This window comes from Meles meles, chromosome 10 (genome assembly GCF_922984935.1).
Source record: "Meles meles chromosome 10, mMelMel3.1 paternal haplotype, whole genome shotgun sequence".
Lineage (NCBI taxonomy): Eukaryota > Metazoa > Chordata > Mammalia > Carnivora > Mustelidae > Meles > Meles meles.
Genome location: NC_060075.1, coordinates 99746319 through 99760375, shown reverse-complemented (window position 1 = coordinate 99760375; position 14057 = coordinate 99746319). Strand labels below are relative to the sequence as shown.

The 14057-nt window shown below is 49.3% G+C and overlaps 1 protein-coding gene across 6 annotated transcripts in view; it reads left to right on the top strand.

Annotated features, from left to right (window-relative positions):
• Positions 1 to 14057, top strand: part of COBL (cordon-bleu WH2 repeat protein) — a 260852-nt gene that overhangs the window by 71999 nt on the left and 174796 nt on the right. The window contains exon 1 of one of the 6 annotated variants that reach the window (XM_046020834.1): positions 6092 to 6187. The exons of the other annotated variants lie outside the window; for them this stretch is intronic. Within the exon in view, the coding sequence (XP_045876790.1) occupies positions 6153 to 6187 (35 nt within the window). The 5' untranslated portion in view covers positions 6092 to 6152. Of the gene's footprint in view, positions 1 to 6091; positions 6188 to 14057 lie in introns of those variants that run through there. 6 annotated transcript variants of the gene reach the window in all.

Here is a 14057-nt window from a genome sequence, read left to right as displayed (position 1 = left end):
CATGAGGCATGCTCTGCAGCAACCCCCCACCAACCAGCCTGCTGGCCCACGTCATCATCAGACACCTGACCCCCGTGCCCTACTCCCCACCCAGGCTGGTGGGGATTTTTTAAGATTGATTGATTGATTTTGAGAGAGAGCGCAAGCTAGCAAGGGGGAGAGGGAGAGAGAGAGGGAGAATCTCAAGCAGACTCCAAGCTGAGTGAGGAGCCAGAGGTGGGGCTTGATCCTATGACCTTGAGGTCATGACCTGAATGGAAACCAAGAGTCGGACCCTTAACCGACTGAGCCACCCAGGTGCCCCAGCAGGCCGGCTTTGCTTCCACGTTCCGGGGGTTCCCTCTGCTGTGAGAACGGGTTGTCTCACCCTCTGCACGGCTCCTGAGACCCCTGGCTTCCCAGCCTGGCTTGTCCTCTCACTGCTCCACAGCTAACCCCCCTGTGCCCTCTGTCCCTGGTGCTCGGGAATGGCTTCCTCACTTTGAGATCTCACCCCACCTGCTCCTCATCTGTCCAGGAGGGTCATTCATCCCGGGTTGCGGTGAAAGGCCTGGCGTGGGTCCCTTTGACTCTCCGTGAGGGTCAGCTTGCTTCTGGAAGATGGAGGCTGGACCTCCAGGGGAGCAGGTTTCCTGCTGAGGGAGCCTGTGGAGTTTCTGCTCAGGTTTGTTTGTGAAGCTTAGGAAGTGAATGGATGTTTTTGTTCAGCCGCACTGAAGCGTTCTGACTTGGGGGGAGTTAGTAGAATGCAGACTGTAAGTCCTAGGGGAGGCTGGGTGGGGGCTGGTGGCTGGAAAGACTGCAGAGCAGGGGAGAGGACGGAGGCTGGCTGGGTGGGAAGGCCCACCTTCCCCTTCACTTCTTTTGGCTGTTGAGGCTAGATCCTTAGGGCCACCTATGTTGGGCCACATCCACACCTGACCTACGATGGTGCTCATGTGTTGTTTCACTTAAAGAGGACCTGGGATGCAGGGCCCCTCAAACCAGGCTGTGCCCCTGGGGGTGGGACATGGTGTGGTGCAGAAGTCCTGTGGGGGCCCCTACCCACCCCAAGCAGCCAGATCAAAAACCTATAGTAGGCACCAGCGGGTACCTTCGTAGTGGAGAGTGGAGGGCGACCGGACTTGTCCACTGACATGAGGAAGGACAGCTCCTCCTCTTCCTCCCTCCCAGTCCCTCCCCCTCCCTTTCTCCAGGGTTAGAGACCCAGGAGCCCATCTGTCCCGCACTGGCCTCCTGCCCCGTGAGCTTCCCCATGGATGGATTTAGAGACACGCAGCATGGCCTTGGCTAACCAGCATGTTGCACTCTCCATACCGTGGCCTTCGGGAAATGGGCCTGGCTGGGCTCCTCAGCTCCACGCCCTGCACGGATGCGGGGGAGGTCTGGAGGACCCACTCTAGCTGAGCCATAGAAGCACCCGGCTCCGATTTCGCCAGTCCAGGGATCCGCCGTGGGGCCCAGGCCCTATTTTGAGACTCAGCTCCCGCGGAGGTTATCAAGTGTCATATTTTCAAAGGAGAATTCAAGGCACCCAACGCCCAGCTCTCGGGCCAGAAAATACCCATATCGACATCAAGTGACCCTTGGTCTCTGTTTCTGTGAGTGTTCTCATGCCTTTATGCCTCTCTGCTATTTTTGCTGAAGGTGTCTTTAGTAACAGATTAATGTCAACCTAAATAAAGTGTCATTGCATGTACTTTAGGCAGTAAAAGTTCTTTCCCTAATGGGCAGAAATAAGATTGGAGGCAGTGGACACGAGGTTCAGCTATTTTTTAGAGCAATTCTGCGTGAGTCTGCTGTCAGGGGCGCACCCATCGTAATGGAGTCATAAAAACACAGGCCCAGAAATCAGACGTCCCCAGGCAGACATCAGGAAACGGGGCATCCCTGGGACGGGCTTTTCTCTGAACCATGATTTTGAGCTTTTCTGGCTGTGGGGGAAAGGAGCCGGGTTCATTTCCCTGAGAAATGCGCAGAGCTCTGTTCTCTTCCAATCAGTTACTGGCTCTGTGGAAAGCTGGCTCGTCAGATTTCTCTGCTTTTCAGTTATTCACAAAAGTAAATAGAAACAGGACCGGCTTATCAGCAGGCAGCAGGGTGCATTTCAGACTGTGTGGCATCCTTTCTAAATTCTTGTTCTTCCATTTTTATCTTAGAATTCCCATTCGGTTTCATTCTTTTTTTTTTTTTTTTCACACTTTGCTAGAAGGAACTTAATACAGTCTTAGTCCTTTTCTTTTTCCCCCTGAAGGAAAGAAACCACAACAAAAAACCCTCGTGTGCATCTCGTTGAAAACAAATCCGCATCCCTGCCATTCCCTCATGTCCCGGGTTTGGCGTCTCTCGTGTGTGATGGGAGGCTCGCTGGTGTTTCCTGCCCCTTGCCAGGTCCATTAGTGAATCAGGAGGAAATTGTAGGATTTGCCATAGGTCTTCTGAGCTTAAAAAAAAAAAAAAAAAAAAATCAGTGCTAACAGGACAGCGTGGTTTCTTGGAGGGTGATGTGAAACCAAGGGTTTTCTGCTGTTGCTGATAATTACCCCCCAAATGTGCTTAAACCAGAAACAAACAAACAAACAAACAAAAAAACAACCTTACTTTTGATAATGTTTGCCAACTTTCATTCTGGCATGTTCTAGAACAAAACTGCTATCTGTATTTATTTTCGCTGATGCCTCTTGTATAATAGAGGTGCCTGCCATTGCCATAGGGATGTGTTGAAATATATTCCTGGTCATTTCCGTAATTTTCTGTTCTTTAACATCTTGTCTGTCAGTGGACTCACTCGCAGTTTCCCTGGTGGTTCCGTGGGTTGTGCTTACTAATGGCCACGTGGCCCGGGAAGAAATTTGTCAGCATTGAGGAGAACGTGCTAAAAATCCCCGATTATTCTTTTCTTCGGGAATACGAATGGGCCACGCTGCCAGATCTCAGTTTAGGGGTACACCGGGGGCTTCTGTGTGGCTCAGCTTTCCTGGAGCTGCTAAGCCAGCTCTCCCAGAACCACAGCCAGGTGGGTCCTAGGAGATTCCAAAGTCTGCCCTCCCCTTGTGGTCTTCCAGAGAACATAGATCTGTGTTCTTCCCTACTAGTCTCTCTTCTTCTCTTTTTTGGGCCATTTCCATTTCTGATCATTCTGGAATGGTGGTGGGATAGAGAATAGCACATTTAAGAAAGGACAGTTGGGTCTCTGCCGGTTCTGCCACCCGGGAATACGTGTAGGGCAGTCCCCCTAGACTTCAAGTTCATTTCCATATCCAGCTGAAGCTCCCCTTTCCCACCCGGCCCCCATACTTGAGCCTCATCATGGCACCTGCTGGGGAGGATGCTGTGTCCTGTCTATTCTTGGAGGCCTCCAGGGGCTGCTTCGTGGCCTGGGTGGGGATGCTGACAGTAACGAAGGGAGCCAGCACTTGTCCTTTGTGGGTGCCTTCTGTCCTTCCCTTGCTGCTGCGTAGCCTGCCCCCACCCTGGGTCCTCTTGCGGGGTCCCTGACTCTTATGCACCACAGCTTAGAGTGGTCCCTGCCCGGGGCCTGGATCCAGCAGGCATCCCCCTTATTCAGGTTCTTTTGGGGGTCTCTTGAGTCTGCTGAACTCTGCAGTCTCCACCTGACTTAGAAACTCAACGTTTTGGGGCTTCAACCAGCGAGCCTATAGTGTGCCCACTTCTGACACTCTCTGTCACCCAGCTTACATGGGCAGTCCCAGCCAGCCTCTCTCCAAAATTAGTTGAGCAGGAAATGCATCTGTTTCTATTCCTGAACTTGCCCGGGCCCCAGGGACCCACATCATGGCCCTCCCACACAGCCCCGGCCCTGCAGTTCCACAGCTCTGTCTCTGCTGGCCTCCAGTCCAGCTCAGTTCTGGTGTGGCTCTCTAGGAGGCCCCTGGATGGTTTGGGGGAGGACAGAGAAGCACCAGGTGAGGGATAGGGCACCGTGATGTCCCCACTAGCCTGACGTACTGGCCTCAGAGACTTCTGGCCTTCTCCTCACTGTGCTAGTGAGGGGATAGACAATAGGTGGGATCCCTCCAGGCAAGGACCTGCTGGGGCATTTCTAGAATCTAGAACATGGGATTCTCGGCTTTCTGGCTTCATGGACATGTGAGAACAGGATAGTCCCATTCCACACTGTCACAGGAGTTGCTAGCTGAAGGCTCGGTTGCCAGGTAGTGTCTGTGGATCCGAGAAGAGTGAGATCACTTAACTTTGACATGATCCCCTGGAGAAGGCATGGGTATTGTCCTCATCACACAGAGGAGGAAATGGAGGCTACACCTGGTGACTGCATTGTGTAGGGTCTTTGCTGCTCAGCGGTGGTGCTGAGCTGGCACAGATGGGGCTGGCAGAGGATCGGCAGCTGGAGATGGGATAGAGGGGGAAGAGCCCCTCCTGTGTGTGGAGCGCCAAGGTTCTGGTCACTGCAGCTGGGCGATGTGGGGTCACAGTGGAAATAGCATTGAGATAAAGCATCTCAGGCAGGGAGGTTTGGGATTGCCCAGTGGCCAGTGGGGAGCACTTAGGTGCTTGTAGTAGGGGCCTGGTAGAAGGGAGTTGTGCTTGAGGAAGAGTCTTCCTAGCCTGTAGACGTGGGGACTCAGAGGGGGTGTGTCAGGAGGTAGAGGAGATTCTGTGAGAGTCTACTGCAGTAGTCCAGCCTGAGTGTGGGTGGAGCAGGGAGGGTGGGAAGGAGGAGACGGGGTGGGGCCTGGCAGAGTCGGAACCAACTTGCACTGACATAGGAAGAGGGGAAGGAAGCTTGGGGGAGGGAGGAGGAGGGGGAGGCAGAGAAGGAAGGGGAGTAGGAAGAGATGAAGTCCAGGTAGAAGTCTTGGGGAATAGTGAAGCCTCCCAATGAAGGGCAGGTCAGTGAGCAGCTTTGCACAGAGAGCTCATCATTCAGCTTGTAATGGCCTACAAGGGAGCAGCTTGACAGAGTCTCTGGGATTGCGGGACCGAGGTGGTGGCTGGGTGTGGGTGTGGCCTCTGTGCAGTGAGGCTGGCATCTAACCAGAGGACAGCTGGGGGGGGGGGGGGGGAAACACACTCCTTGCCTCCTCCAGGGGGCTGTGCTGGAGGGGCCCTGCCTCCCCAGCCAGAGAGGATGGTTGACAGATCTCTGGGGGCTGCTAGTCAGGGAAATGGGTAGCTCTGGCGACACAGAGCAGACTGCAGGGGCCCACGGGGGAAAGATGTTGTCCTGGCCAGCAGATCCCCTCATCTCAGGCCCTCTGTGCCTTCAGTGGGACCCCAGGCCCTTGGCTCTGTTGAGAACTGGAGCATGTCGGGCTCCTAGGCATGTCTCCCTGCATACATTATCTGTTTGGCAGCATCGTTGGTAATCCTGGGACAGTGGTATTTGGTAGAAACCGAATATGGGTTTCGAGCTTGAAAAAACACACTACGGCAAAACTGGCTGCCAGAAAACAATGAGCTTCTTGTCACATGCTGTTTGGAGGGAAGAAAAAAATAAACACTCTTCAGGAAAAGAAGGTGCTGAATCGTGCCTTTAGATGGCAAGAATTGCTTTCTACAAGTTCAGCAAATGCCTTGTGGCCCGAGGTGGGCAGCGACGTGAAAGGTCTGACTTGGCTCTTAAAGAATAATTAAGGTTTTTCTCCCCCAAGCGAACTCCTGCATTGCCTCTATGGGCCCTGGTATGAGAAAGTGGTGGGTGCGCTTTGTAACAAAGAAGCAGGTTGCCGTCAGGCATCCTCATTAGGGAGGAGGAAGCTCTCCCTCCTCCCTAGTCGCTTTTTTATTTTCCAAGGTTAAAATTTTAACCTTGGAAAATTTTATTTTCCAAGGTTAAAAGGTCTGGGAATTTGACCACGAAAATGAAAGCATCTTGTGAGTTTGGTCGCTGGTGGTGCTCACAGCAGGGAGCATCTCTGCAAGTGCGGTCACCCGTCCACAGGCTTGCTTGGGAAGAAACCCTGCATCGGGTAGCACCTTTATTAATAAGTCACTAGGCTGGGTCGGATCAGAGGCCTCTGCTTGTTCTCACCGCACTGTCGCCTCTGTCTCCCAGTCCAGGGAAGCTCCTTCATCTCCTAGGACTGCCTTAGCCCAGCCTGGAGACCCCTCTACTCTCCTTGTAGGGGGCAAAGCAAGCTGCTCCAGGCGGGGGCAGGGAACAGCTTGGGATGTGTGCAAACATTGCCAGGTGGTTTGGCAATCAGTAAGTCTTCTCTGATCTATTTCATTTCATTTGATAAGAATGTTCCAACCTCAGGAAAGGAGCACCGCCTGTTATTTGGAAGGAGAGATCCTTTTGCTGTACCGTTCGACAATGTAGTTACTCTTGTTTTATCTGATGGTTGGAGCAGAAGCCATTCTGCTCAGCTTCCTCGCAGAGCATTTGCCGATGGTTAAGTGATCCACACCTACGGAACTTTCTTAACTGCCTAGGAGTTGTGTAATGCTGTGGGACACGGCTCCTCTATGTTCCTCTTTGAATATTGACTTGATGTGCGCAGAGATAGAAGCATTCCCACATATACGGCCGGAGTGTAGAGTTTGGTGAGTGTTATGGATATCTTTTGTCATTATGTCTTTGAGAATCCTATCAAGAAAGCTAATCTTTTCATGTTGAATTACTGAAAGCTTCCCCAAACCTGGGTCAAAGTGGTGAAATAAGGTTGTGAGTAGGGTTTCTCTGTTGGTTTTTGAATGCATTTGTTGCACAAATGAGCCTTTTGGGGGCACCTTGAGGAGCTAGCTTCCAGTCTGCCCTCATGAAGACAGGAGGCTGGCTTTTGGGGGGTTTTGTCCCCAACAATAAACCTGTTAATAGTAGTTACATTATTTGTAGCAGCTACCAGTCCTTGAGTACGGCCTCCACAGCACTGCAGCATGAGAAACATTTAATCCTTGCGTTAACCGTGTCAGAGGAAGGTTGAAAGTGCTCTTTGGTCAGCTTTAGGGGAAACTGAGGCTTACAAGTGCCAAGAACCTGCGCACATGAAGTCACTTGTTGGATCTCACACAGCTTGAGGATATCTTTACTAGATCTAAACTTACATCTTCCTGACTGCAGAGCGTGTCACAGGGATTGGTAGATGGCTTACAGCTGTAGAACTATGTTCTGGGGCAGACTTCCGAAATATGGTGTCCACATTGCCCAAAAATACGGCCTTTTCCTGGGGACAGCCACTGCCCCTGGTTTTACTAGAACAGTGTGGCGTTACTGTCTTCATCTGTAAGCTGCAACTTAGAATGGCCTCTTCACTTGAGACCTTCGTACATACATGTCTTTCAGCCCGTGTCACTCATCTGCACCCCTCATGAATGTCCCTCCTGTGTCGGGTTTTGTTGGTAAAGGCAGAGTTGGTAGAGTAATGCATCTGGGGGGGGTGCCTCATTTGTCCTTTATTAGAAGGAATTGTCTTAGAGAGAACGTTGCCCTCTTAGAGGTGCTCGACCCTGAGAGAAAGTATTATGTGGGTTCTAACCCAGGGTCCCCGATCACTCACGGAGGGTTGTGGAGCTTGCGTGCATATGAAGGTTCATCTTGCCTGGAGAAAGGACAAGTGGCCTTCATTGGATCCTCTAAGGAGTTCCCAACCCTCAAGGTATTGAGAACCCTAAGGGCTGACTCAGGGGCTGTCCCAGCTCTGGACATCATCCATGGACTCCTTCCCTTTCCCTTTGACTCTGCCCCTTCCTCTGTTTCCTGAGGGTGCTGAACATGGTCCCTGTCATCTGTGGAATCTATAAGAAATCTAGAGCCCCAAATGAAATTCTTGGGGGCTCTAACTCTACCTAGAAATAAGAAGAGGCTCTAACTGTGCTTTGAAACAAGGCTTGTCCAGACCCCACATTGCAGCAGATGGCTTGTGTCTATGATTGTGCCAGAAGCTTCACCAAAGGGCCACTTTCTGACCTACCCCTCTCATTATGGCTACCCCCGCAGGACACCAATGTTCTAGCACAGGGCACAGCATTTAGACAGCTCAACATCAACCTGCCAGATACCCCTGGGGGTTTGCTTTCAGGAAATAACTGAGGGGCAGGGGCACATTAGATCCTGAGTGGATTCTGAGATTTAGCTGGCATTCCAGTCTTTCCAGCCATGGGGAAGTTACTCACCCTGTGCCATCCTCAGTCACCCCATACTTAAGATGGGGAAGCTTTACCTGCCATGTGAAGCTGCTGGGAGAAGCAGGCACACACAGAAGGCTTGGCTGGCTCGTAAGTGTTCAGAAACTGGGAGCTAAGAACCACTGAATATTGTCCTTAGAGCTGTGAGAGCTGGTTCCTGGCCATTGGGTGTTTGGGGGGCTCCCTAATAATCCCTGGGTACCTTCAGCACTGTCTGCTGTCCTCTGGGCATCTGGACATTCCCCTTGGCTTCGTTCATAGCAAACTTGGTTAGCGGCATAGCAGCTGAATCCCAGCATCAAGAACTCACTCATGCAGCAAACAGTTGCTGAACAACTCTGTCTGTCTTGACCCCTGTTCCCTTGGAGTGGGAGTCTAGAGTCATGGCTGGTCCTAAACAGCTCAGGAAAGACCTGTGAGTACAGATCAGGAGAAGCACTAGAGAAGGAACCAAGTCCCTGTGGGAGAATGACAGGGCCTCATTAGGAATTGGGGGATGGCCTTTCAGGGAGTGCACTTGTCAGTTTGGGTCATGGCGGGCAGAAAGGAGCAAAGGAGAGGGAAGATCATCCCAGCAGAAGGAACAGCATGTGCAAGTCCTCAACAAGGGAGAGCTTGCTTATTCCAGGTGTGGAGGAGGAGGTGAGGCTGGGACATGGCAGGTGGCAGAGCTGAGGCTGGTGGGGAGTCGTGGTGGGAAGTCTCGGGCCTTCGAGGCCATGACAAGGTGCTGTACTTTATTACAAGTACAAAGCAAAGCGCTGAAGGGACTTGATGTAGAGTAAGCAGGAATGCAGAATCTCTCGGCAGGAAGTGAGGGTGAGCGGTGGGACAGAGCCTGTGGACGTCAGGTGGGGATGAGGGGATTTTGTCCTAATGAGTGGCATCCTGCTTCTAATAGGGATTCCATCTGAGCCACTCCAGAGCCCTCTGAGACAGCTCTGAGTCCCAGTTGAAAGGTAAGTCCCTTTGGTAGTAGCATCCCTCCCTGTCCCTTGTTCCTGGCCTGGGTGGAAAGGAAGGACACGCAGTGCTGTTGCTAGATTATTGAGAATAGTTTGGAAGACCACTTTCCCACCCCGTTTGCCTCCACGGTATTTCCTCCCTCATTTCGAACAATCAAATTAGTTTATTCCTGGCCTCTGCTGTTGGGATCGATGTCTTTCTTCCACTTTGTTCTGGGGTTTTATTGTCCCTGGAAGGATCAATGGAAGGACGTTGTTGGTGCCAGAAGAAGGCCCACCATTTGCCTGGACTTCATCTACCAAGCAATTGATATGCTTCAACTTTCATTGAATTTCTTTAGAGAACTGTAGATGTATCTTGCAGAAGGGAAACTCTACCCACTAGATAAAACACATTTACAAAAGAAAACCGGTTAATTTCCTTGGTCATGCCAACCCTATTGAAGACTCTCACAGAGCGTGACCCCGAAGTATAGTGTGACCTGTAGGCCCCACTATGAAATCCAAGTCTCAGAGTGTGGTTTCTGAGTGGACAGGGTAGACGGGGAATCACAAGGGGAGGGGCTGGCTCTGGAAGAGCCGTGCCAGGGGCCTGATGGGCACTGTGTCATGTGGTTGGTCACACAGGTGATGCCGGTGACTCTCTGGAGAGGATGGGAGGGGAGCGAGAGAATCCCGCTTCTCTCCATGAGTTCTGAGAGGAGCTCCTAGGTCTAGTCAGAGCTGTGCCTCCATCACTCACGTGGGCATGTCCCAGAAGGCTCTAGAATGTTCTTGGAATCTCAGCTGTCGCTGTGATGGTGACCCAAGGACCAAGTGATCCTCTTCTTTTTGAAAATATAACTCTCTTCTCGAAGATAGGCATGACCCGCCCAGTCTGAGGTCAGATGAGCCACCAGGGTAGGATTCAGGGAGTGGAGAGGAGGCATATGCAGGCCAGGCACCACACACCCCTTCCTTAGAAGGTGCTAGGGCAGGAAGGGCCTTCTCTCCATGCACACGATCAGATTTTGAAACTCACTGTTGTCTGGTTACTCGTGGCCATCGTGGGATGATGGCCATCCTGCCTGGCCTGCCTGGCCCCCTCCTGTTCAGCCCGTCCAGTTGGAGATGATCTAAAATAGCGTGGCTGAGCAGCAAACCGCTAATAAATCCTGGGACTCCAGTCTGCCTGCCTGTCTCAGAACTGATAGTGTAGGGACCCATTTTTATTTTTAAATACTTTATTGTATTTTACTTTTATATTGAATATAGTTGACACACGATGTTATAGTAGTTTCATTTTACAGCATAGTGATTAGACAATTGTATACATTACTCCAGTGCTCACCACAGTAAGTGTGACTGCCTTCCCTATGGTCTACTTGCCATCCCTCTGACTTATTCATTTTATAACTGGAAGTTTGTACTTCATACTCTACCTATCCTGCCCGTCCCCTCCCTGCCTCACCTCTAAACACCACCACTATGTTCTGTGTGTGTGAGTCTGTTTCTGTTTTTCTTTGTTCATTTCTACTGTTGCTTTAGGTGCACGTATAAATTAAATCATCTGATACCCTCTAGATCCATCCATGCCATTGAAATTGGCAAGATTGTATTCTTTTTTATGGCTGAGTCCTTGTACGTTCACAGTCATTGTACATTCCACAGCTTCTTTATCTATTCATCTATCAGTGGATCCTGGGATTGTTTCTATATCTTGGCTATTGTAGATAATGGGGCAGTAAACATAGGAGTGCAGAGATCTTTTTGAATCTGCGTTTTCTTCGAATAAGCACCCAGTGGTGGAATTACTAGCTAGCACTACGGCACCTTTTTTTTTTTTTTTTTTAAGTTGGAGGGCAGTGTCTATCTTAGAAAGGAGAGTGACCACATATGAAAAATGCCACATAGCATTAGGTGGGGAAAAAAAAAAAACACATAAAAATCATTCCCCAACCCCAGTCCCTTGGTACTCAATGCTGTATCTCCCACTGAGGTAAGGTTGTGCCATTGTCCCATGGCATGAGGGAAGGAAGGAAGGAAGGAAACCAAAAACAACCTCCATAAGAGGTAGACCCAAGCCTGCATAACCACCATGTGTGTGTTCTAAGGAGTCAGAGGGCTCTGCCCCCTCAGTGAGACTGCTCCTTCTCCTTTGTATGTAAGAAGACCGTGCTGAAGATGAAGGGCCCCAGCATCATGGCGAAGGCACTGGCTGGGTTAGTAGGGCTAGGCCGAGGGGATGAAGGGCTCATACTACGTGTGCTGGACAGGCCTCATGGACACCTGAATGTGACAGCGTAAGTGTGTGCAGTCTAGCCAGTTGTAATCCACTTTCAACTGGAACGCCCACACACATCAGGCAACTTGAAATGGACACCATATTTGCCACCTAGTGCCTACTAGATGGCACTAAAAATATTTCTATTTTTAATTTTTTGACAAACCTCCATACTGTTTTCCAGAGTGGCTACACCAGTTTGCATTCCCACCAACAGTGCACGAAGGTTCCTTTTTCTCCGCATCCTCACCAACACCTGTTTTCTTTTCTTCATGATTTTAGCCATTCTGACACGTGCGAGTTGATACCTCATTGTGGTTTTGATCTGCATTTCCCTGATGATGCGTGATATTGAGCATCTTCATGTGTCTGTGGGACCTTTGGATATCTTCTTTGGAATAATATGTGTTCAGGTCTTCTGCCCAATTTTTGATGGGATTGTTTGTTTTTTTAGCATTGAGTTGTGGAAATTCTGTATATATTTTGGATATGAGCCCCTTAATGGATATATCATTTGCAAATTTCTTCTTCTATTCTGTAGGTTGCCTTTCATTTTTTGATGGTTTCCTTTGCTGTGGAAGAGTATTTTATTGTGATGAAGTCCCAATAGTTGATTTTTGCTTTTGTTTCCCTTCCCTGAGGAGACATATCCAGAAAAATATTCCTAAGGCTGATGTCCAAGAGATTACTGCCTGTGTTTTCTTTTAGCGGGTTTATGGTTGCAGGTTTCACATTTAGGTCTTTAATCCATTTTGAGTTTATTTTTGCGTACAGTGTAAGAAAGTCTTGCGATGCTCCCAAAACAATGATTGTGACCTCTTTTATTCAATTAAGTGTATTTAGTTTTCTTAAATACCTACAAGCATGAAGCTAGGTAAGTACACTCCTTTTACAACTATAAAATGAAAACAGATTGTACAAATCACACATACACATATACATACAAATTACACATTGTACAAATAAAGCACAAAAGTCACATTAACAAAGTTGTTAGTTACTGATACTTACTATGAACTTGAGTACTAGCCAGTGTCTGTGCTCATAAGCATCGTCACATTGGATCATCATGGCAATTCTACAAGGTTATTCCTGTTTTCCAGATAAGGAAACTAAGGCACAGGGCTCCATCAGTTGCTGAGAGCACACAACCAGTGAACGGCAGAGCCAGGCTTTGATCCAAGGCTGCCTGACATGTAGCCATGTGGCCCTCACTCTGAATCACGACCCTCCACTCCTTTTCTGTGGTGCTGACACTTGACTGAGGTCACCAGCATTCAATCTGACATGTAAAAAGTTAAATCTTTGTAGGTCAGTTTCTTCCCATGCACGTTAATCTTTTGACTTTAAGATAATGACCGTCACTTACATCAATGCTATCTGCACTGTGGTTGCTTTTTTTTTTTTTTTTTAAGATTTACTTATTTATTTGAGAGAGAGAGAGCACAGAGCAGGAGAGGCAGAGGGACAGGGAGAGAGAATCCAAAGCAGACTCTTCACTGAGCGTGGAGCCCAGCGTGGGGCTCAGCGTGGGGCTGTCTCATCATCCTGACATCACGACCTGAGCTAAAACCAAGAGTCAGACACTCTACCAACTGAGCCACCCAGGCACCCCATGGTGGCTTTTTAATGCAGATAGCAAGATCCCATTAATTGGATGGAACTGTTTGATAATACATGAGAACAGGATACTGTAAAGTAGTTAAATAAAATATTCGTCATTGCCTATTTAACACTACATGTCTAATTAAAAAAGGCAGGACCTTTCCATCATGATTTTGGGCAACAGAGAACAAGCGTGGTCAGTTCTGGAGTGGTGTAGGACCTCTGGATTTGGACCACTGTGGATGCCTTGACCCTCACAGTGCAGAGGACATTATTCAGTCTCTGCTGCAGGCGTGGTCCCAACCCCACCCAGCACTGGTACTGAACAGTGTGGCAGTGAGTACAACACAGATGACCCCATGTGGGAAGCTCCTAATTAAAACAAACACACACAGACACACATACGATTGCAGATTTAAAAAAATCTTTCACCCTTTAGGCTGCCAACAACTCCATTTGGAGATCTTTAGGGATTCGTAAACTCTGATTTAAAGAATAATGTGTTTTAAAGATGAGGTTTCTTACACAAAAGTTTCACTTAAGAATTCTTAATTATTTTCGAACACTGTTTTAAAAAAAAACTAAACAGGCACACTCAAACACATTGTGACTTGATGAAATGTCCATGCTGCCCAGGTGCACCTTTTTGTTATAAATGAACTTCACACTGTCCTAAGTCTGTCGGATGCCCTCTTTGGGCACAAGAGAGTATGTAAAGACAGGAGAGCTGGGGCGCCTGGGTGGCTCAGTGGATTAAGCCACTGCCTTCGGCTCAGGTCATGATCTCAGGGTCCTGGGATCGAGCCCCGCATGGGGCTCTCTGCTCTGCAGGGAGCCTGCTTCCTCCTCTCTCTCTGCCTGCCTCTCTGCCTACTTGTGATCTCTCTCTCTGTCAAATAAATAAATAAAATCTTTAAAAAAAAAAAAAAAAAGACAGGAGAGCTGTTCTGTGCATCTACTCCTTGCCAGGCCCTGAGCCAGTCACCTTACTTCTGTTACCAGGTTCAGTCTACACAGAAACTCAAGCTCAAGCCTCATGGGTAGAGCCCCAGTGTGTCTGTGAGTCCACGCTATGCCTTTAGTGCCTCAGGTGGGGAAAGCCATGGCTTATGCAG